General features: G+C 50.1%; 1 protein-coding gene across 4 annotated transcripts in view; it reads right to left on the reverse strand.

Annotated features, from left to right (window-relative positions):
* Positions 1 to 444: 444 nt before the first annotated feature.
* Positions 445 to 23,377, reverse strand: part of STXBP1 (syntaxin binding protein 1) — a 69,914-nt gene continuing 46,981 nt past the window's right edge. For 2 of the 4 annotated variants that reach the window (XM_073905717.1, XM_073905718.1), the window contains exons 10-20: positions 23,198 to 23,305; positions 21,153 to 21,213; positions 19,742 to 19,807; positions 19,108 to 19,188; positions 17,069 to 17,207; positions 16,080 to 16,189; positions 14,447 to 14,548; positions 12,551 to 12,636; positions 9,452 to 9,606; positions 7,817 to 7,942; positions 445 to 2,429 (exon numbers count right to left, since the gene is read on the reverse strand). In XM_073905717.1, the coding sequence (XP_073761818.1) occupies positions 7,833 to 7,942; positions 9,452 to 9,606; positions 12,551 to 12,636; positions 14,447 to 14,548; positions 16,080 to 16,189; positions 17,069 to 17,207; positions 19,108 to 19,188; positions 19,742 to 19,807; positions 21,153 to 21,213; positions 23,198 to 23,305 (1,018 nt within the window). In that variant the 3' untranslated portion in view covers positions 445 to 2,429; positions 7,817 to 7,832. The remainder of the gene's footprint in view (positions 2,430 to 7,816; positions 7,943 to 9,451; positions 9,607 to 12,550; positions 12,637 to 14,446; positions 14,549 to 16,079; positions 16,190 to 17,068; positions 17,208 to 19,107; positions 19,189 to 19,741; positions 19,808 to 21,152; positions 21,214 to 23,197; positions 23,306 to 23,377) is intronic. The other 2 variants (XM_025888092.2, XM_025888093.2) reach the window with 2 other exon arrangements.

The raw sequence follows: 23,377 nt of genomic DNA on the forward strand, positions 1-23,377 counted from the left end.
AGGACGCTCACCAGGTCCTGATCTGGAGAGTTCATAAGGCCAGAGGGTGTGGCAGTGGGAAGAGAGGAGGAGAACAGTAAGATGGATAAAGTGCCGCACTGCATGCCCTAAATACACCGCCACCGAGTAGGGAGCATCTGCAAAGACGGAGGCCTGCGGTCTCTGAGCTAGAGAGACATTTCCGATAAGGAGCAATAAGACCCAGAAGAGCTCCCTTGACCACAAGCAGTGCCCTGTTGCTGCCCGGGGCCCAAGGCAAGCTTCGTGAACTGTCCTCGAATGTGAGACCATTACAGAGCTCAACGGGAGCGATGCTGACTGGGCTCCAGAAGACTCCGAGCCACAGCCGGGGTGGTGGTCTCATCTGCAACGGGCCGCCGCAGCAGCCTTCTTGCCTTGACTCTTCAAGGTAAAGCCAGACCAGGAGTCACCGCGGACACCGTGAATGGGTGCTGATTGATTGATTTATTAGACTCGAGTGCTTTAGTACAGAACGGTACAGAGATGATACATGTTTGTGCTTCAATACTTTCCAACACTGAGATTCTGAGAATTTCAAGGTAAACAAGTTTCAAGACAGACTAGCTTTTTTAAAATATCCTTTTGATAAATTATTTTTATATAAATAACAGAGAAAGGAAACCCAACACATTCGACGCACAAGGCCCTGAAGCGTGAGCCCCGTCTGGTCCAGGGGAGGGGATGAAACAAGCAGCGGCAGCGAGAAACAAACCAGGGCAAGCACCTACAGTTCTGTCCTAAGGAAATGGGAGAGGGGGACAGAGAGAAGAGGCCTGAAAACTAATCCAAGTGCGCCGGGGAGACTCCGAAGCCTTGGGAAGAGACCACCACGAAGCGGCTACCAGGGAGGGCGAGGAATGCACTCCGAAAGGAAAGCGGGCGGCCGCATGGAGCTAGCACACACCACGTCTGCAAGGACAGCACGAGACAGTAATATGCACACGGTCTGCAGGGGTTCAAGGGCGGCGGGGGGCGGGGCAGGGGACATTTTTGTGACTTCCACTGTCATTATATTTTGTGACAACAGCAGCAGAACACATGGTGCGCTCACCATCAGAGAACGGAGAGCTGCTGAGTCTTGAGGATGACGAGACATCCTTTCTGCATTTGCTTCTTTCATTTTTGCTTTAGAGCTAAGTTTTATACAGAGAATAAAATGATCATTTTCTCTTACAAGCACGACGACATATGACCCCACATGACACAAAATAAAGTATTATAAAGTATCTTAAACTGAGGATAATCTGAGCGGGAACAGGGTCTGCATAAATCCAATGGGCTGTTTTTCTCCCATGGTCTGAAGTCTTAGGGGCGCAGACCCTTCTCTACAGGAAAGGGCCCTCTGCCCAGGAGCCTGCGGAACCCATTCCGTTCTAGTTTGTTCCTCACCTGGGAGCTCTGCCCGTGCTGACCCCGCTGAGAAGGAAGAGCCCTATTAGGGGTGGTGCCCGGGGAAGCAAAGGGTCTGGCCAAAAAGGCCAGCAGAACTGCTTCTGCAAGAGACCAAGGTCCTGGTGGGAGCTTGCTCTGCACTCGCTGGGCACCATGACTTAGGCTGCAAAATTACTTCCCTTGGGATCACAGCCCTGTAGACACGGGCTGGGCCGGGGGAAGGGGGGGCGGTGACAGGCTGCACGCACGCAGGCCAGCACCCGGCCTGACTTCACAGGAACACCTCCAGCCCCTCCCACAGCCCCAGCACAGGGAGGATAAGCCACTGGGGAAGGCTAAGAGGTCGCTTCCAGCTCAAACCTCATAAGATGTCACCTGATATTCACTGCCAAGCTTATCTGAATGAGAGCAGGCCGAGGGGTAAGAACTGGAGTGAAGCCAACAGATTAATCCTCAGTTTGAAATATTCCAGCAACAGACATCTCTGTGATTCCCGAAAAGAACAGGAACAACCCGAAACAGATTTTGTAAAACACCCAAATGTCTACCTTCCCATACTCAGGCAATTTGTGCATGTCGCACTGGGTTATATACAAGGTCATGGAATCCTAATAATGGGGAGAAGGTGTCCATTCATTCTAGACGGTTCTACAACTTCTCCAGCAGTGTGTCCCTTACTCGGGAACTTCTCCTCTTAGGACACATATAGAAGATACTCTTTTTAAAAAACACAATGCATTATTTTCTTTTGTTTCACACAAGAAGAGGGCATCATTAAACACGAGAACGCAGTGGCGACAGTGCCGGCCAGGGCGTGCAGAGCTGGGGGCGGCGGTGGAGGGACGGGGTCAGCAAAGTAACTGAGGCGGGCAGCGGTAGGGGCTGCAGCACTGTGGGAAGAGGGTTCGTTTTTTGGAGGGGTGGCTTATGTTTTTAACTGCTTATTTCTTCATCTGTTTTATTCAGTTTCTTCAGCGTGTCCAGCAGTTTCTGTGGGGTGAGAATGTGCGTGGATCCTGGGGGGCAGAAAAGACAGTGAGCTTGCTGGCTCCGGTTCCCACCATGTCTCCTTTCCTGCTCTTCCGTTCCCCAGCTCCGCATCCGTTCCCCCACCCACACCCTGGTCTAGAGGAAGCAGGGAGGGGGCCAGGGGTGGGGTGCTGGGGCCACATCACAATAGGCCTGGGAGACATTTGGGGACTGTGGATAAACAAAACACATCCTCTGGCTCAGGCAGGGTCCCAGGCTATACCAAGGAAGAAACCCGCCTCTCCATCTGGGCTCAGTGTCATCTGCCAGGGGACAGGGAGGCTGCATTTCTGATTCTCTCTTGCACTCGCGGTGAAGCCAGGGAGAGGAATTCCAAACCATACGGCAGGGGAGAGGCTGGGAAGAGGGCGGGGGGTGGGTAGGGGGCTGTGTGTGGAAAGGATGGTGCCTGCTAGGGAGGGAGTGATGGGCAGGGCACCCTGGGGGGTGCCTGGGGGAAGCCACTGACCTCGGGAGCCAGTGGGCTGGGACTGCCCTTGTGGGGGGGACCTCAGGTGTGAAAGGGAAAGGGCCAGGGTACCTGAGGCCTTACCTTGCAGAGACCGCACATTGTAAGAGACTAGAAATGCTTGCAAAAAACTTAAGCTAATGGAATTAGATATACTTCTATTGCAAAAATAAAAAAAATAAAATAAATAGATGAAGTCCTTTTTCATAAGGAGAGAGAGAGCTAAGTGCAGTAAAAAAAGATGCATGGACCGTGTGGCTTGGACATGGACTTTACTGGAACAGAACAGAAGTGACCGGTGTGAACATGAGGCCGGCACACATGCAGCAGCGGGCTTCAAAGAAAGAGATCCCGGTGGGAGAGAAGAACCGAACAAAAGAGATCCGTACTTGAAAATGTGCTTCCCTGGAGGTGCGGGCGAGGGCGTGGGCCTTGAGGGAGTGGGGACAGAAACTGCAGATTGCCAGATTTCCACCCGGAGGGTAGGCAAAAGAAGGCTTTGGCTGGCTTGTTGGGGTTGATTCCAAATACCAGGGTCCCTGTGCCTTCGACCACTATGTGCTCAGCTGACCCGCGATGGCTGGGACTGCAGGCCTTGAACCTGCCTGGTCCGTCCAGACCTCTAATGTGAGGGGCTTCTTCCAACATCCCATCCTCTGTAGTTCAAGCCCTAGCCATTCTGTCACTGCCCCGAGGGAGGAACTAGTCCCTGGCTACTTACAGCCCATACCAGCCCCTGCACTGACCCATTGCCCTGCACACCTGAGGCGCCTTCAGGAAAGGCCACGGGGCTTTCAGCAGTATGTTCCTGGGCCTTTCAGCAGTATGTTCCTGGGCCTTTTTACAGCACCGCCCTCCCACAGAGGTACCAAAGGTAGACTCATTTCTGTGACATTGCTAATCCTCCTATGAGTCCTAAAGAACGTCAAAGGCTACTACTCCCTAAGTGAGAAAACAGGAATAAATGTTGCCAAATTCTTAACAGTGAACCATTGCCAGAGTGAGGGTCTTCCAAATCTCAACTCCATGCAGTCTGTGCGTCTACATCTAGAAAGCCTCTGGGTATTTGTGCAGAGATTAACTTGGGCGCTTTCCAGGTAAAGGCGACCAGTGCACATGCTAGAGAAACCGTCCCTAATGCCCTCCCACGCCATCCAGCTGAGTTCGGGGAAACAAGACAGAAGACTTGATTTCCTGGAAAAATCAAAAGGGAGCCTCTGGTCAGATGCCTATCCCAAAGTGCTCCCTACCCTCGCTTACATGCAAATTCAAGGTCTGAGGGAGGCCAAAAAAGGTTAAGGAATCCATGCTCCTAGAACTTTTTACTATCTAATAGCTGACCATCTGGTGTTCCCAGTCTGAGTGAAAGAAGAAAATGTCCAGGACTGAGTATTCTGTGCCCAAACTCAATGGGTGTCTTTAAAGGATCCAGACCAGCTGGTGTTAATCTGAATCACCTGAGAGCTAATTCTTGTCACCCAATCACCTGAATTAAAACCCTGGTCAAGCTTTCCACCACCACAAACACTGCAAATGGAGCTGCATGAGCCTATAATACACATGCAGCAAACCCATGTTTTGAACCCACGGGAGCTGACCAGGTCGGCCCTTCAGAACTGCAAGGGGGTTCCACTGCTCTGAGGGTCTCTCTTATGCTCCGTAAGTGCAAGACTGAGAAATGTGAATGGTGGTCTCCAAACACAGTCATCTGAAAGATAGTCAGAGCTGTGGGCCAGACCCAGTGAGCTCTGCCAGGACAAAATCTCTCCTCACTGAGAAAATCTGGAGATCAGGGTGTTCCTACAGATCAGTTAGTCTAGGCATTGCTGGCTTTGGCCGAAATGCACCTACCAACTCAGCAGATCCAGGGAGGTACCAGGAAATGTGTACATGTAAGAGCAACCCAGAAGAGTTTGATGATCTGCCAGGTTTGGGAAACATGCTCTGGCCCACCCCACATCCTAAAGATGGGAGAACGAAGCCCAGAGCGGCAGAGTGCTCATTTGCAGCCCTTTGGTGGCACAGCCAGGCCCGGAAGCCAGGCCACTGGTCTCAATTCTGGGCACACTGGGCCCCTGGCCCCGAGAGGGGTCATATAAGCGAATGCTTAAATAGCAGTTGGGCAATGGGTTCGCTCTGAATTCAGATTCAGATCTGAGTCCCACTGAAAAATGAGACTTCTCTGATCCCAAATGGGAATAAAGCAAAACATTCAATATAAAAAACCAAAAACTTTCTCCCCAGTGCAAGTGCTGTGGACGTGGACAGCTTTTCGGTGCACCTCCACCGGCTCCAGGCGGCCCCTTGGACATTCCCTCAGGATTGGTACTTTTAACACAACCCCCCCCCAGAGCCTGGGGTGAAGATCTAATGCAAAGACTTCACTTCTGGACGGTACGGAGGGATGACTGATTAATGGGATTAAGGTGAGGCTTGGTAGCATCTGTGCACTTCGGCTACCCACACCTGCTCCCTTCAACCGGCACGTGGGGGAGAGAGAGGCACCAGAGGACGGAGTGGGCACCGGCACCTGCACGCGGGGCCCTCCAGGGACACGCTCACTCACTGCTGAGCGGGAAAATTCATCTCCTAGAAGCTAAGTCACTGCAGACACTGACTTGGACAGGGGACAACCCCGGCCCTCTCCTGTCCTGCACTGTCCTCATCTTTGATCACCTGGATAATCACAACAGAAGGGGGCAAGTCATAGTTTCATCTGCCTTCCGACCTCCCCGGGATTCGGGCTCCAAGTCGCGCTTTTTCCTAAAGGAACTCTCTAAAACACAACACTGCCCCAAAAAACCATTTCAGAAGCCAAGAGTACACAACTCAAGTCTATTCGTGTTCTCTGCTCAGATGTCAGCTGAGACCCTCTGTACTGACTGAACATAAAACAAAGGAAACCAGCCTGTGAGGGACAGGCTGCTTCTGAAGCAGGGACTCCCAGAGCGAATCCTAGCTGGAGCCTCCGGGCTGTGGGTTTGAGTCTTTCAAAGCCTGCAAGCACACCGCCACTGCTGTAGCCTGGACTGAACACCTGTCCTCAGTAAGTCTCACAATACATCCTGTAGCAAATGCTGATCACCTATCTGCCCTCTGTACACAGAACCAGATGTCTCTGATTACCAACCAACCAAGGTACTTCTAAACAATGACGATTTTTTTTTAACAATGACTATTTTTTAACAATTGCTTTTATTCACCACCCACTGGCTGCACTTTCTAGGGGAAGGCAGCTGGGCAGGATGGGAGGCAGCCCAGGGCCACAGCCAGCCCACTGTGCACCGTGCAGGCTCATCCCACATGTGGCTTCTCCCCTCACTACAGCCCAGGGGGAGCCATCTCTAGGCCACAGGGAGGAAAGAGGAGACAAATTGCACAGCTGCCTGTTCCGACCTTTAGGGCGAGTCCTTTTCTGGCCTGAGCATGTTCTGTTTATACAAACAAGCACGCTTCTGGTGCTCCCTGGTTATGGCTCTGATGGCCCAATGCCCTGAGGTTCATCAGAGATTGCAAATGCATGAGGGTAGGACTGCAAGCTTTGAGGCCCCCGATCTGAATTACTGAATGAGATGGTCAGAGCTCAAGGAGCCTGGGGCCCTGCGATCTAGCCTCTCTGCATTCTGCACTGTGTGTGTGTGGAGGGGGGGGTGCCTCCTGCAGTCCCAGAGGTGCTCCTGGCAGAGCTGGGGCTAGAGTCCAGGCCTCGCCACTGCTCACAGGTGACTCATGTCCCGTGATTCACCAGGCCCCATCTCAGCCTGGGTGGGGGTGGGGGGGTCGGTGGAGTGCATGAAGTCAGGTACACAGAGTGTGGCCTCATCACAGACTGCATAAGAAAGCTACGGAAAAACTAATGCTACAGTGGAGTTCCTCAGTAACCGTCTGTCACATAACACAGCAAAGGAGGTTCCCAGCACATGTGAGGGATGGAAAGAGAGAGGAATGAGGACAGAGTAAAATCTGGATAATCTACCAGACGGACACCAGGTTCCTGGGTAACGGGTAAAGGCATAAGCGTGGTAGGAGAGAAGACACCCAAACAGCACACTGTGTGAAGAACGAATTTTAACCCAAAGGTTCCCAGATCTCACCAAGAGACTTCAGTGGGAGGGAGGGGTGTGATGACTCAACACTAGAAAAAATCCACAGGAGAATGAAAATAAAAGCAATTACTGAAACAGTAACTACAAAGGGCCATTTCCCCCAGACGAACATGAGACCCGAGCTTTCCACTGGTGGCTGGAGTTCACCAAGTACACGATGGCTCATGACCCCATCACCCCCTAGAAACTTCCTCGAGCTGAGCGCCTGTCCTGGGAAAAAGGAATTTCTGTGTCTAACTACCCCTGACGTGGAGTCTATTCTGACACGCTCCAACGAGCTTCCCTCACGATCAGGTACCCGTGCGTATCTCCACTGGACTTCTGCCTTCTTAGACATGATGGTCCCTTGAACGACTGCTGGCCTCACTCTCAAGTTTGCACAACCCCCACACAAGCAGGAGGCTATGTGTTCCCTGCCTGGTGCCTACAAATTGGGCCAGCAGGCTTGCATGCCATGCCTCCAGGCATCCCTCAGCTTCCAGCTCCTCTGAAGGACGGGTCACAGCAGTTATAATCACTTTTGGATTAAAACCCAGGGGGCAGCACTGCCTGACTGAGCAGCAGGTGACCCAGGGCACGAGTGAGCTGGCAGGCCGGGGCCCAGAGGCTCTCGTGGCAGGGTCTGTGAAGGCAGCACCGGACACATTTTCAATCGGTTAAGAACTGCAAGCATTTTCTTGTTGAAAGAAAATCAAATAAATAAACTAAAAAGGGAAAAAGAAAGAAAAAGAGTGACGGAATAATCAAAGAAAACCCTTCAGAGTGGAAGAGTTTCTTTTCTGTAATAAGCTGCTTTTACTTTGTTTCTTTGACTCTCACTCCATTGTTGGAGCCTGATCCTCAAAAGATACCCTAGAGGACTCCCTGAAGTCGGGGTGTCTCAGGTCCATGAGAAATTTGGTGGGAGTGAGAATGTGAGTAGAACCTGTGGGAGAACAGAGTCCAGCTGACTGCTTGAACAACGGTACGTTACAGGAACATGCCAACTCAGGCCTATGTTTTATGCAGCCAATGAGGTACGAGAAAGCAAGACGCGAGCACGCGCACACGCACACAGGCCTCAAGGACAGGCCTCAAGGACAGCCGGCATGCACAAAGCAGGTGAGGCCACGCTGCGGACGTCAGCTGTCTGCGCAAGGCCTCTCCGTGAATCTGCGGGGGCAAATTTATCACCCCGGGGTTCCACCCCCCAACAGGCAACTGCAAGTCAGGGCCAAAGTCGAAGAGGGAGATTTACACCAAAGCCTGGCTGTGACAGCTTCTGCCCAGGAAAGCTGTATTTGAGTGGAGAATTATCAGACACATGCATGCAACACATACGCAAGCAGGGGACAGAGGGAGCTTTATCATGGGGTCCACGTAAAAAAAGAAGAAAACAATACAGGGAGAAATGGCGACCAGCTGGGGAAGTTCCAGGGAATGGGGAGGGGAAGGAGAGGATGTCCAGTCTCCCCACTGAATGGTGGTCTCTAGAAAGGCGGTTGACAGTGCCAGGTCCCTCTTGACTCACCCAGGAATGGCCACATAGACTGGTCTGTAGAACCTGCTCACTCTGAGAGCTTAGGGGGCACTGTGACTTGGTTACCCCAAAGCGGAGGTGTAAAACGGACATAGCTTATAGAGATCAGGGGCAAGGCCAGGGCAGTATGTGCCGATAGCCTTTTGTCAAGGTCAAGAGGCAGCCCAGGAGGTGCAATCCATTTTGTTAAGGGCAAGATGGGGCAAAAGGAAGGCATCTGGAATTCACTCTTCCCCTTCCAGCCCTAGAAACTGTGGAAGCTCCTACAGGCATGAAAAAGGAGTCTTTAAATCAGCTTAATGAGTCGCTTTCTTTCTTCTGGAAAGGAAATGCCAGAAAGGGTATGGCCGACCTGGAAGTGGTAGGAACAAGGGGGGGCAGGACCCCTTAGCAGACTCCAGCAGTCAGGCCAGTATGCTTCACGCAGTATCTGCTCGCAGGCTGTGTCTGTCCATCTCCAACGGACAGGTAAAGAAGGGGGCGATAATTTATCTTCCATTCACTGAGCATCTTCTGGATATGAGGCCCAATGCCAGGAAACAGACAAGTCCCATCTCAGGCCCAGTGCAAGGCTGTAAGTGGGTGTTCTTAACCCCGTTTGGTTGGGTAAGGAACTCGCAGCATGGAGAGGTGGAGCGCTTGTTCAAGGTGACCCGCTTGGCAGTGGCCAAGCAGGGACGGGAGTCTGTGCTCGGGCGCTTCCCATTGCTTACAGCTGCCTCTCATCACGAGACACAGTGCAGACACGAGGAAAGAACCCTTTGCCCCTTAGCTGCTGCTGTCCACAAACATGTCTAGAGACTAAGTTTTGCAGGCGCAATGGAGAATCGAAGACAGAATAAAACACCAAAGCGTGGAATGGGTCAAAGTGCAACGAAGCAGCCCCTTCCCTCTAGAACACATGCCCCCACTCACCTATTAGCACTTCCCACTTTCCATTGGCTTGGGTCACCTCGTAAGCACAACGCATCTCGTTCAGGCTCACGCCCCCAAGGATGAAAATAATGAGGCGGGGACCACTGCGGTACTCCCCCGGGGCCTTATTCTTATGCCAGTGCCCATAGCGGGCGCTGGGGTGGGGGGGGGAGAGGGAGAAGGGGAGAGGGAAGGAAAGAGGGAGAGAGAAGGAAAGAGAGAGAGAGATTAATTACGTTTATCTGCACTGAAGCATTTAGCACTTCATACCTCAATGACTTATTTACACATTCATTCTGTACACCAGTGACCAAAACAGAGTAGTAGCGAGTATTGGCTGAGCTGAACCGCTGTGCACAATCTCAAGGGGTCTGGCTGCCCATGCTTTGAGCTTGTCACTCCCTCAGAAACACGAGGCGACAGGCAGGCTCGAGTTAGCTTTAAAGTTTGGCGTGTTACACCCCCCAGCTTCACCCCTCACAGTGGTTGTCAGGCTTCTGCCCTCGAGCGTATGGGTTTCTAGGCTTGTCTGGGACCCTCGGCTGGCAGTGAGCAGAGTCAAGGCCCGCCTTCAGGTCGGGATGCTGATTCACGCACCAAGAACCTCACCGGGCTACGGTCTCCCCTGGCCCCGCGGTGCCACCCCGAGGGAGATTCAGCCGTGCCCACCGAGAGCTCGCGGTTTAACTGGGGTGGGTGGGGAGAAGGAAGCAGGTCAGAATCGTGCTACAGAGGAGCTCAGTGCTATCAGGACACACATGGGAGGGCCTTCTAGCATCATCCGGGCATCACCGGAGAAGTCTTCCCAGGAGACGTGACACTGAGCTCCTCCTGCCAGACAGGCATTTCAGTGGTGGGGCAGTTCCCCCCACTGCCCCTGAGGTGCTCTTAGTAAGTCTTCACCTTATCCTCAGAAACAATAAGAAATGGGTTGCTTCCAGGTTAAGAAAATGGGGGAAATAAAACAAAAAGCAAAACAAGGAGAGAGAGTCTCTAGTGAAATCTCTGTACTTCTTCCTAATGACAGCGTTAAAAAAAGTCACTTTCTGATCCTGAAGGTGCCAGGGGCACATGGGGTCAACACAGAGAAAATCCTTTGACAGTCTGCCATTGTGCAGCACTACCGGGGATTTTGAATTTTACCCAATGTTGGCAATCGACATTTGGCCTCCACTGGCATCAGAGGCGGGGTGCCTGGGTGGCTCAGTCTGTTAAGCGTCTGCCTTTGGCTAAGGATCCTGGGATCGAGTCCCGCCTCAGGCTCCCTGCATAGGGAGCTTCTCCTTCTGACTCTCTCTCTCTCCCTCTGTCTCTCAAGAATAAATAAAATCTTTAAAAAAAATAAAAGTGAGGGCAGCAGGCTGCGAGGCAAGAGAGATGGCAGGCAAAGCACGAGCAGGAGGATAAGCATGCAGAGTGTTCATCTTGGGGGCTAAATGCTACTCCAGGGCCCCGGCACGCCCTCTTTGGAGCTAGCGATGCTCCTGTTCCAAGCTCAAAGGTTCATTCAGCCTTGACCCTTCTCAGGAGCCACCCCAGGCTCTCACTGTCAAAGAAAAACAGTAGCACCCTGGCTCGGAGGCTGCCACCTCAGGAAAGGTAACAGATGCTTCTGTGGGTCAGGGAACAGCCTGGACCACACAGACGAGGGAGGCCAAGAAGAGTCTGGAGGCAAAACGCCTTCAGACATCCTCACAGAACACAGAAGGGAAGGCTTCCCGATGCACGGCAGGAGGAGAAAGAGAGGAAACGCCTTTGAAAACAGACCCTGGAAGATACCGTGAGCAACCAAGAAAACACAGTGTTGGAGAACCCAGGGACAGAAGTATGGATTGCTGTCTACTCACATCTCCAAGCTGAAATATCTGAGCATCACCAGGTATGTGGCAGAAACCCAATAAACCCAAGGCATCCACACTTCCATCATCTACGTTTCCATCAAGCATGATTCTGAGAAAGGAAGCTCTATGCAGACAACATATTCATCCCCTTCAATTGAATAATCAAAAGTGAAAGCAGAATACACTGAGCACCTACTATGTGCCAGGCTCTGTTTTAGCAACTGAGGCTAAAATAGACACACAAATCCCCGCCCTCGTGAGGCTGACATTCTAATTGGGGGAGACTGGCAGTAAGCAAGAGAAACACAAATACTCTACTACATGCTGGCATAATGTATGGAGTGAACAAAAAAAGGAAGGGGGAGAGGAGGTGTTGGGGGTGGCTATCATTTTTTTTCTTTATTTTCTGTAACACCTTTATTGAGAGATAATTCACGTCATACAATTCCTTCATTTAGTGTGTACAATGCAGTGGTCTTTAGTATAGTCACAGAACTGTGGGCCATCACCAGTCAATTTTAGACAATTTTCATCACCCCAGAAAGAAAGTCCATACCCGTTAGCAGTCACTCCCCATTCCACCACCCCAACGCCTGCCCCTCATCCCCAGCAATCACTCATCTACTTTCTGTCTCTACAGATTTGCCCACTCTGGACATTTCATACAAATGAAATCATACAATGTGTGGGCTTTTGTGACAGGCTTCTTACACCTAGTATAATGTTTCCAAACTTCACCCATGTTATGGCACAAGTCAGTGCTTCATTCCTTTCTTAGGCTGGATAATATTCCATTGTATGAATACACTATGTTTTGTTTACCCATTTTTCTGTTGATGGAAATTTGGGTTGTTTCCACTTTTGAGCTATTACGAATAGCACAGCTGGGAACACTGGTGTAATGTTAAAAAGGATAGTTAGGGAAGGTAGAGGAGATAAGGGGCAAGCCACGCAGATATACTGGGGACAGATCATTTCAGGCAGAGGGAAAAGCAAGTGCAAAGGTCCTGAGGCAGAAGTAAGCCTGACATTGCAGAGAAGGAAGCTAGTGAGGCAGAAGTGGAGAGAACAAAGGGAGGAGCAAGGAATGAGTCAGAGTGGAGTGGGAAGCCTGAGGGTGAAGGGCCTGCACTCTGGCTGTGATGAGAAGCAGTGGGAGGGTTCTTGTGGATACTGCTGCTTCCTAACAGGACTACCTGAAAACCAACCAGAGATGGGCCCACTTCTCCCACTCACTGGGCTCAGGGTTCTCACTCACCTGACCGCGGTGGTACTAAAGGAAGCAGAGGAGCGAGTAGAGATATAAGGGTAGTGCTTGGTATCAAGTTTGTCTTCAATTGTGTCCTGGAAAAAAAAGAGACAGATATTGGGCTTTTGCCATTTGTTTGAGAAGGGCCAACAGAACCAAGGCAAGATGATTCAAAGAGCAAGTCACTTAGCACAGTGACACGGCCAAGTTTGCAACAACCCAGGTGCCTAGCACTGGGCTCCGCAGGGACCAGATGCCCTACAACTGGCTGGTGCACTGAGATCAGTCTGCAGGTCTGCCTCTTTAAGAGAAGTTAAAAAAAAACAAAAAAACAAAAAACTGCAATGGGGCGCCTGGCTGGCTCAGTCAGAAGAGCATGCGACTCTTGATCTTGGGGTCCTGAGTCCAAGCCCCATGTTGGGTGTAGCGATGACTAAAAAAAAACTTTAACAAAACTGCATTCATTTTTCTTGCTTCCCTTCTAATTTGTTTTTTCTTTTTCTTTTACATTCTATGTGAGGTTATAAATGTTGCATTCTGTCCAATAAATTCCTGACACTTGCCATCAGTCTTGGAGAAACTAGGCATAGGCAGTCTCTCGGGCAAGACAAGATCTTACACCTTCAGTTTTCCAAGGGTCTAATTATCCAGTGGGCAGATTCCAGCTATGCACCTCCTGCTGTCTAGAAATCCCCATGCCTCCTAACAGGTACCATGGGAAGCTCACACACACACACACACACACACACACACACACACACACACACACACGGCTCTTCAGGGAGAGGGGGAGAGGGGCAGGAAAAGGGAGCAGAGAATGAAGGAGCAAATGAGATAGGGGGTGGGCTTTAATTATATTACAAAGAAATGTAACTGGTTCCTAGATGTTCATGTTCACCCATCCTTTTGGTTTGTGGGTTTTAAAAACAGGAAGTTGACTCACTATATATATTTAAAGTATACTTATTTTAATAAGTCCGCAGGAACACAGACTGCTTGAACTGACAAAGGAATTCTGGGAAAGTCCCCTCATTGTCAGGACCCCGGTCTTGTCCACCTACAGAGAGCAGGAGCTGGACAAGGTAGCTCCAAGACCCACCCTGAAGGTCCAGTGGGGCAGGATTCTAAGCGGGGTTTCTTGAGCTACAAGCAGAGAGCAGAGAGACAACTCACCTTCACAGATACGAAACACCTACTATGCCCAAGGCACAGTGCCAGAGGACACATGAGTTGAGGGCAGAGGTCAAGGTATAAAAAGCTGACTCCAAACACTGAACAGATACATGTATGTAAAGAGCAGCCCTGACACACTACAGGAGTCTGGGGCAGCCTCTTTGGTGCCGGGAGGTCACACAGGGGCAGTGCATGGGAACCGTCAGACCCAATGGGGACTCTGAAGGCAGGCAGGGCTCGGAAGCAGAAAGGGAGAGCACCACAGGCAAGGGATGGATGTGAACAGACGAGCAGAGGCAGAACCATGCCTGGCAGGGTCCCTGACTGATGGGGTGTCTTAGGGAGGGATGGGCTCGGGTCGCATCCTGAAGGCCCCTCCACACCTGCACCCTCGGAGTAGCACTCGTTACTCATCTGACCTATAGGTGCCAGATGTGTTTGGTCCTTTGGATACAGCACCATCGAGGGGTCTCTACTCTGGGGCTATGTCATATAGATCATGGGGGTCTGCATCTGGTGGCCTCTGGGGACAGCTCTCCCTAAACCCTGAGGACAAGGCTATGGGGCCTAGAAGAGCTCTGAAACTGGATACAAATCCTCCAGGACAGATAACCACCCCAGGCTATCACCACCAGCCCACAGCAGGTGAAGCTGGAGGCCTCTGGGCCTGTGGGCAAAGAGCCCCAGGCCCTGGCTGTCCCCCACATACCCTCACAGCCCTCCCTCACTGACCTCCATGATGTCTTTAATGATTGGGGTCCACCGCGAGAGCTGGTAGGTCTGCTCGCTGATGCGCTCCTTCCGCTCTGGCTTGCTCCTGCGGCGCAGTGTGGACTGAGTGCAAACACACGTGACATTAGATGGAGTCAGGGGTCATCTGGGCCCCTGCGACTTTGCTGGCCCTTCGAAATTGCTCCTGAGGACTCCCTTCAGAGAGTCAGCACTGGCAGAGTACGAAGTGGGAGGGGTTTTCCTGGAAAAGTCCAGCGTGTGCCCCTTGGGCTTTTGCCCAAGAACTTGGAGCAAACTTGGTTCTTTAAAGCCAGGAAAAATGGCAAATGTGGGCCAAATATATAAGTGTCACTCAAAAAACTCCTTGTAGTGGGGTCCCTGGGTGGCTCAGTCAGTGAAGCATCTGATTCTTGGTTTCAGCTCAGGTCATGATCTCAGGGTCATGGGACTGAGCCCTGCGTCGGGCTCTGTGCTCAGTGGGGAGTCTGCTTGAGATTCCCTCTCCTGGGACGCCTGGGTGGCTCAATCAGTTAGGCATCTACCTTTGGCTCAGGTCTTGATCCCAGGGTCCTGGGATCAAGTCCCATATGAGGCTCCTTGCTCAATGGGGGGACTGCTTCTCCCTCTGCCTGTCACCCCCCCGCCCCCGCTTGTGTGCTTGCTCACTCTCTCTAACAAGTCTTTAAAAAAAAAGAGAGACAGAGATTCCCTCTCCCACTCCCTCCGCCTCTGTCCCTCCCCCCACTGGTGCATGCATTCTCTCTCTCTCCCCATTTCTCTAAAGTAAATACATAAAATCTTAAAAAAAAAAATCCTGGTAGTTAAAAACATTGTTTGCTTCAGTTATAGGAGAAAAGACTGTTTTGGGTAGGACTTGGTCTTTGATTTTGCTTTGACAGTCTGGGTGCATGAGCAAACCATCTCCATTCCCATTTGGGTGCCTCTTGTGAAAAAGAATCTAAAAACACCAAACTACCTCCAGTTCTAGGTCCCTGGTCTGGGCTCAGGGACAATGTTTTTGACTCTAATATTCCAAAAGAAGTACATTTGCAACTCCAGCTTTATAGCACCATTGTGTGAACAACTCCCCCTAGGAAGAAAGTATAGAGTGAGGTTCCTAGCAGAGAGGTCTGAAGAGTGCTTGGGCCTCTTCCTTGAGTTCTGGAGCCCCCCCGACCCCCAGCCTCTTCTAGAGCATGCGGTGGGGTCGGGCTTCCCAGACAGCCTGCCCTGGCCTGGTTCTGAATCATCACCAGTGAAGAACCAAGTGGCAAACCTGCTTGATGCTAACTAAGCATTGTGCTCTCACCCTCAGAGAAGATGCTGGACGTGGGTGTGCAAAGGCAGAGCCAGACTGACCTCAAGACACAGAGAATGAAGCCGGCGTGACTCCTGTTTGAGGCTGGTGCAGACACAGCTCAGCTTTAATGACTCTGTGCAGATCTTGGTTCTGGGAGTAACACTTCTATTTTATTACATCTCTCTATACCTTTATTCCTCTGATTTTATGTTTTTTCTTTCTCAATGTTGAGTGTATGTATCATAAGCCACCTTAAGTAAATTGGGAGAAAAGATAAGACACGCCAGCTTCTCTTCTGCCTCTCCCTCCCCATATGCAAGGCTGGCGCCTTACATCAGTGACGATGGGCACCCCCAGGTGCGCCATGTTGGTGATGATCTCGCTGTCCTCCGGGGGGATCTGGGCGTGCTGGATCAGTTTATTCAGGTTCTCCTCAGTGATGCCTGTGAGAACAAAACCCCGGGTCACCACACCCAACCACCATGCATCACACACTCAGAAGCAGAACCAGTCGCCTGAGGGGGGACAGTGCCCCTTCTCAGGGTTAGTAGAAATGAATCTTCACCACATCAACTTTACTGTAAGATGAGGACAAAATCGGCATTTTGATTCCACTCTAGCCACTCTGCCCCAGGCTTCGACCACCAGCAACTGCCCCATTATGGTCTGTATGTCCACCTGTCTCCTGCTTCTCAGGCATCCCTGCCCACCCCCACCCACATCGAAGTCGAGTCTCAGTGTCCATCTCCTGCACAATGGACACTTATGGGCAACTATAATGTGCGTAAAAATCAGTTATTTAAAGGCAGAGTTACCAATGTGATGCCAGTATCTGGCAGACATGCTCTCACAAACTGGCTTTGCAGTCAGTGGCCTCTCCCCGCTCCCACCCGTCTCTTCCAGAGATGCCACACCTTTATTACCTCTAGAATTAATTGCCTCTAGTTGCAACTCATTTGCTTACATTTCCCCAAATGTAAAGAGCCCCTGGGATCTCCGTATTAAATATCCTTTCCGGGGCGCCTGGGTGGCTCAGTCGTTAGGTGTCTGCCTTCGGCTCAGGTCATGATCCCAGGGTCCTGGGATCGAGCCCCGCATCGGGCTCCCTGCTCTCTGGGAAGCCTGCTTCTCCCTCTCCCGCTCCCCCTGCTTGTGTTCCCCCTCTCGCTGTGTATCTCTGCCAAATAAATAGATAAAATCTTAAAAAAAAAATATCCTTTCCATGTCTCCTAAACTACTTTTCTACGTTGCCTTCTCTCTCCCACCTGCCTCACTTGCCCAAGGATGGGCCTCTCCGCTCTTCTCCATCCCACCATTCCTACCATTCTTCAAGAAGATGTAGAGAAGGATGATGCGGATTTTGTCGTAAGTGCTGACATTTGCATCCAGCAGAATGGGGACGATGGCTCTCATGGGGTCCTTGATCTTCTCCCCTTCAGCATCTGTGCCCATGGCCAGGTCCTGCAGAAAACACACCACACTGGCCCCATCCCTGGCGATGGTCTGGATGGATGGGAACTATTAGACAACTGGTGGTCTGTAAACGGGATTTGCCGCTTGGCTGGGGAAGGTCCTATGTAGGGGCTTCTGCTCTCACAATGCCCCGTAATCAGCACTGGTGTCATTAGCATTGTTTTATATAGCGTCAGTGAAAAGTGATGACAGCCCCAGGGTTCACTTTGCAAAAACAGAAACCACCATGATTTTTTTGCCATCTTGTTTGAAGGTAGGCTGCTCCCTCCAGGTGAGTGCCCGTGTAGCTGTGCTGACTCCGTGGGTCAAGATTCAATCCTGGTGGGTCCTCTAGAGGTACAAAGCCCTGCTGAGGGATCGGGGCTGAAAGGGTTGTCTTCCCACACATGAAAAGCTTTGGCATTTTAAGGGGCCACTGCCTGGCTAGACTCTTCCCATGTGCTCCCGCTTGGCGCTGAAGGACATGTTTTTTGAGTTTTGAGCTACTCTATGTTTTGACCTGTTTTTAATCTTCCAACCACTTTCAGGGCGAGGAGAAAAACAAGGGCTCCCAAACTTGCAAATCCAACCCAGAAAGATGAAGGAGGAAAGAGGGGCTGGCAAAAGAGGGAGGATGAGAGAGAGCACAGTGACGGCCCCCAGTTCACGACTCAGGGAAGAGTCATATCGACTGTAGAGAGGCCAGAGACGGTGGCACATCAGCCTCAGGAAACCATGAACCGTTCACTCTGTTCTCAGAGACCAATGGCTGCAACTCCCCCTGGAGCCCAGACAGGGCTTGCCTGAAGGTTCCCTCCTCTAAAGACCCCATGAGTCCATAACCATCATGGTCTCGAGTTCATGGTCTGTCCAGGTCGAGGAAGGTGGGTGCCCCCAGGCCCCTTCACCTCTCAGAGCTACCACCATCCTCAACAGACATTTGTGCAGTGGGACCTGAGTCTAATACTCTCTAAAGGTCCAATCAAATATAACAAGTTCAACAAATACTATGGAGCACTTCTGAAAAAATGTATGCTTTGAAGGATTCACCCCGACTGCATTTTTACTGATATAGGGATTTTCCAGACAGTCCAGTTCTTTTGCCAAGAAGAACTGGTTTCGCCCATGAAACTGATGGACTTCTGCAGGGTCACTTCCCCTTAGAAGAGCGTCAATGAATCAGGACAGGTCTGACAAACCCAAGCTGGCCTGTCACATCATGCCAGAAGATGCAAATCTTAGCTTCACACTGAGAACCTGAGCCGTTCTTTCTCACTGCGGCTTCACACTTGCTTAATGCCCTCCCTTGCCTTGGAAGCTGACCCTAGCTGAGGAATGTTCTCACACTTGGAGAATGGAGGGCCAGGATTAGTGACTCCACACAACACTCCTGGAAAATGTGGCAGCATTGTTATTTCCTTTTGCTGATGAGGAAAATAAAGCAGAAATAGGCACATCAAACAATCAACAGAATTCAAATCCCAAACTGCTGACTTTCAGTCCTAATCGTGATCAGGGAGGCTGTGGGTGCGTTTCTGACATGCTACTGCACTAGCTTTTCTCGGCATCTAGGTCTCCAAAGCTGGTGTGGTCACAGCGGGAGAAGAATACACTCAGAATATAAAACTCAGCCAGCCTTGTCAGTGTAGGGCTCAGAGATCCATGTATCTCTCTTCAGACATTCCAAGGAGCCAGTAGAAAGTCAGACATGCAAAATCCAAATGACACAGCATTCCAGACCAATCTAGTCCCTACCATTGAGAGTGGAAGTGCATTGATTGGCTCCAGAGTTGAGACAACGTGATCTAGTAGACTTCTATATCCTATGATTCTGCGGGATGTTCAAGGTCAGATGTTACAATTCAGCTGGGTCAGTGGGCATGGCAGAAAGAGAAGGAAAAGGTCCTACCTGCTCCACTCGGCAGAGTTTATCCACGGTGCCTTGGTAATGCTTCATGCAGTCTTCGGCCAGGTGCAGGTGAGTCGAATACTGGGAAAAAGCAGAGAGTGTGTAATCAAGAAATCACTCGCTCACAAGAAATCACTCATGCAACATCTACTGAGCTCCTACAACGTATAAACACTGTGCAATGCCATGAGGAGATTCCAGCCTCATAAAGGAGATAAAACATGCTTTCCAGCAGGAACACAAATATCATGACAGAAAATTCTGTGTGTCAAAAGAGAGGAACAAACTGCATTCCTAAAGGAGGCAAGTGGAGGGAGGAATCCTTTATGAGGGTAGGGTGATACAATGGTTCTACAATGTGTCCAAGAATTCTTTGATACCCCTCCTGCCATGTCATGAGCACATTCAAGCAGCCCAGGGGAGAGGCTCATGAGGTGAGGAATTGAAGGATAAAGAGGAGAAAAGAAAGTCATAGGAAGTAAGTTACCCAGCCTCACAGCTTTTCCTAATAAAACTGGAAGTTGATTAAAAACTTGTGGATTTCAATGTATCAGTCAGTACAGAGGGGCTCTGAGAGGTCTTACTGCAACTGTTTATACTCAAGATTCAAACCCATCATTTGGGATGGTCGTACCTTACTTAGCTCTTTCTGGTACTGGGGCATCTTCTTCAGCATCTGGGACAGGTCCCGCATGGTAGTCTACAAGGGGAAGGAAAACATATGGTCTCACTCCAGTGGTCCTGACCTAGGAGGCTTTGCAAGGGTGGGAGGCACGGAGCAGGACAGGAGCCAGCACCAGACTTCCCGAGTGCATGCTCAGAAACTCTCGAATCTATTAAGCCCGAGATCACCGTGGGTTTAGATTTCCAGGCCTCTGGTTCAAAAAATTATTGATCCAAATACCGTAACCATCTTATAGGTGGGGAACTAAACTCCAAAGGGTAGCAATTATGTTTTATTTATTGGACTAGAAAGTTACTGAGAGCAGAATTCTTGCCAGGAAAGAGCAATTTTTCTTCCCCGTGCTGCTTTTCTGCATACTCAGCTCAAGCAGTCTTGAAATTGAGTTCACATTTCATCCCAGCAGAAAGGCTACAGTTGTTAGACAGGTAGAAAGAAGGAAGAAGCTGGGAAAGGGCTGGGATGTGCACCCTGACAGGTGAAAGTTTACTTGCTAACTGTGTGACCCACCTAATTCCACTCTTAGCCAGCAAAAATTTATTGAATTACTACTATATACCAGGTGAGGTGCTAGAGAGACAAGAACAGAACAAACAAACAAAAAAGAGAGCTTCTTGCCTTTGAGGAGCTACCATCTAGCAGAGGAGCCATTCTGACTGAGATGATTAGTGTTCTTCAGGAAATCACAAGTGTGGCTGCATAGGTGCATAGAGGCACCTCACTAGTCTAGGGGGGAGTAGGGAAGGTTTCCCTGAGAAAATGATGACTGAGCCAAAGGACCAGGACTTCACAAGGCAAGGCCTAGGCAAGGAAGTCAGGCATGGCTGGAGCAAGGTGGTGGGTACAAGCAGGTGGGGGGCAGACCTGAGAGTCTGGGGAGCCTGATGGCCTGGTGCTATAAGGTGTGTCCATGAGCGAGTGAGACTTCTACTGGGAACAGAGTCACCAAATGGTTTTAAGCAAGCTTAAAATACAATCAGAGCTGTATTTGCCTTGACCACGATGGGTAAACCACCTCTGATGAACCCATGTCAGTGTAAGGAGAGGACCAGTAAGTTATGAATTCTAATTCCACCACAAGCTAAAAAAGGTTTTTAGTTCTTCTGGCTTAAACTGAATTATGATCTAAAACAGTAAATATTAATCTTCAGGGTAACAAAATGAAGATCTCTATAAACATCAAAAGATGAGGGCTCCGATCTCAATCTTGAATGCAAAAATAAGACAAAATGATATTAGATGAAGAGGTGACAATAACTCCCTAACTCATTAGTCCTGTGCCATGGAGGCACCCTGCCAACCAGCTCCCAGAAAGAAGACAGGAATTAGCCTAAAGGACATTGGAGCTCTAGTATGCATTTACCTTCTCTCCAGTATTCATTCTCTTGCTGGAAGAAAAATCTTTCAGAGAACGGGTGACTTCCCTAGAAGACAGAAGGAGGCAGCTAAGTTTCACAGCAATGCCTCGGGCCTCCATGTGGATGCTACAGAAGTGGTGCGAGATTCTTCCTTTAGGAATATGTGGCAACTTTTCCTGCCAGTAAGGTATGCAGTTAAAAGTGATTTGTGAAGAAGAGAGAGAGGGATACATCATTTTCCTAACTAATATTCTAAACCAAGGTCTCCAGAGGGGGGTGTACAGGATGATTTGAGAGAAGAAATTATTAGTACATCTATTTATGTTTACTTTACTCCATCCTTCTTAAATTTATGCTTTTGTATATACTGTAAAACATATATATTACTACAATTAACTATATAGTAAATTCATAAATAAACTTGCATATTGGAAATGTGAAGCAACATTTTCCTAAGGTTGAGTGATCCAAAAAGTTTGGGGCCACTTTTCTGAACAACTGAACTATCCAAGACTGTGTTATTTTCCCACTCTTCCTTGTGAATTTACTGAGGATATCACCAACTCAATGTAGCAGACAGAAAGTCTTTCTGCAAGGGGCACCTGGGTGGCTCAGTCATTAAGCGTCTGCCTTTGGCTCAGGTCATGATCCCTGGGTCCTAGGATCGAGCCCCGCATCGGGCTCCCCGCTCCGCAGGAGGCCTGTTTCTCCCTCTCCCACTCCCCCTGCTTGTGTTCCCTCTCTCGCTGTGTCTGTCTCTGTCAAATAAATAACTTAAAATCTTAAAAAAAGAATGTCTTTCTGCAAAAGCAGAATTTTCATTTATAGCTTAATTCAGGTGTTAGGGGCACCTGAATGGCTCATTTGGTTAAGCATCTGCCTTTGGCTCGGGTCATGGTCTTGGGAGTCCTGGGGTCAAGCCCTGGTGCCAGTCTGGGGGGGGGGGTCCCTGCTCAGCAGGGAGTCTGCTTCTCCCTGTGCCTCTGCCCCTTCCCCCCCAATTGTGCACATACTCTCTCAAATAAACAAAATCTAAAAAAAAAAAAAAATTGGGGGTGACTGGGTGGCTCAGTCGTTAAGCATCTGCCTTCAGCTCAGGTCATGATCCAGGGTCCTGGGATTGAGCCCCACATCGGGCTCCCTGCTCAGCGGAAGCCTGCTTCTCCCTCTCCCACTCCCTCTGCTTGTTTCCCTCTCTCACTGTCTCTCTCTCTGTCAAATAAATAAAAAGATCTTTAAAAAAAAAAAAAGAAAGGGGCGCCTCTTGTCTGCCTTTGGCTCAGGTCATGGTCCCAGGGTCCTGGGATCGAGCCCCGCATCGGGCTCCCTGCTCGGTGGGGAGCCTGCTTTTCCCTCTCCCATTCCCCTGCTTGTGTTCCCTCTCTCACTTGTGTCTCTATCAAATAAATAAATGAAATCTTAAAAAAAAAAGTTCAGGTGTTATAAACATTTTGAAACATCTTCAGAGCAAGGTACGGGTTCTATATATACACATCAGCTCTTGCTTGGAAATTTTAGGGATGACAATAGTGGAAGAAGATGACACACAGGCTATATAAAAGAAAATCGAATTGATGCAGTGTAATCTGGATCTTTCAATGGAAGGAACTGGCTTTATTTATTTATAAGTAGGCTTTATGTCTAACGTGGGGCTTGAACTCACGACCCTTAGATCAAGAGTTTCATGTCTACTGACCTAGCCAGCCAGACGCCCCAGGCACTGGCTTTAAACATTTAGTGTTTACAAAGCATTTCCTGAGAGCTACCGATGTTTTCTAAAAATACTAAGAGCCACCTGAACACAGAGTGGACCTTCTCACTTGGTGAAGTTGGTGTCACTCGAGCTGAGATTAGAAGGGCTTCATCATCACTGGTTATCACGTGGGTGAATTCATCCACTGAGCAGCTCTGTGCTAGTTGCCCAGAGTGTGCACATGAGCAACTGCCATCTGGAGAAAAAGTTTGGCCTGTACTCTGGGGCGAGCCCTGGAGCTGGGGTGGTGGGGGTGGCTGGGGTCCCTGGGGAGAGGTGGGGGCAAGGGGCTCTTACTGGGACACTTCCGCGATGTGCTTGTGGCGCAGGGCTATCCAGAGGTCATCATCCTCGTCCAGGAGCACCTCCTTCACCCGTGCCTCTCCAATGCCACTTGTCTCGTACCTAGAGAGGAGGCACCCCCACGAAATTCATCCAACCGCCCCGCCGATTTGTAACAGACGAGAGCTTACGGGC

The sequence above is a fragment of the Callorhinus ursinus genome, unplaced genomic scaffold (assembly GCF_003265705.2).
Source record: "Callorhinus ursinus isolate GAN/ISIS: 27379988/994484 unplaced genomic scaffold, GSC_fseal_2.0 scaffold24, whole genome shotgun sequence".
Classification (NCBI taxonomy): Eukaryota; Metazoa; Chordata; class Mammalia; order Carnivora; family Otariidae; genus Callorhinus; species Callorhinus ursinus.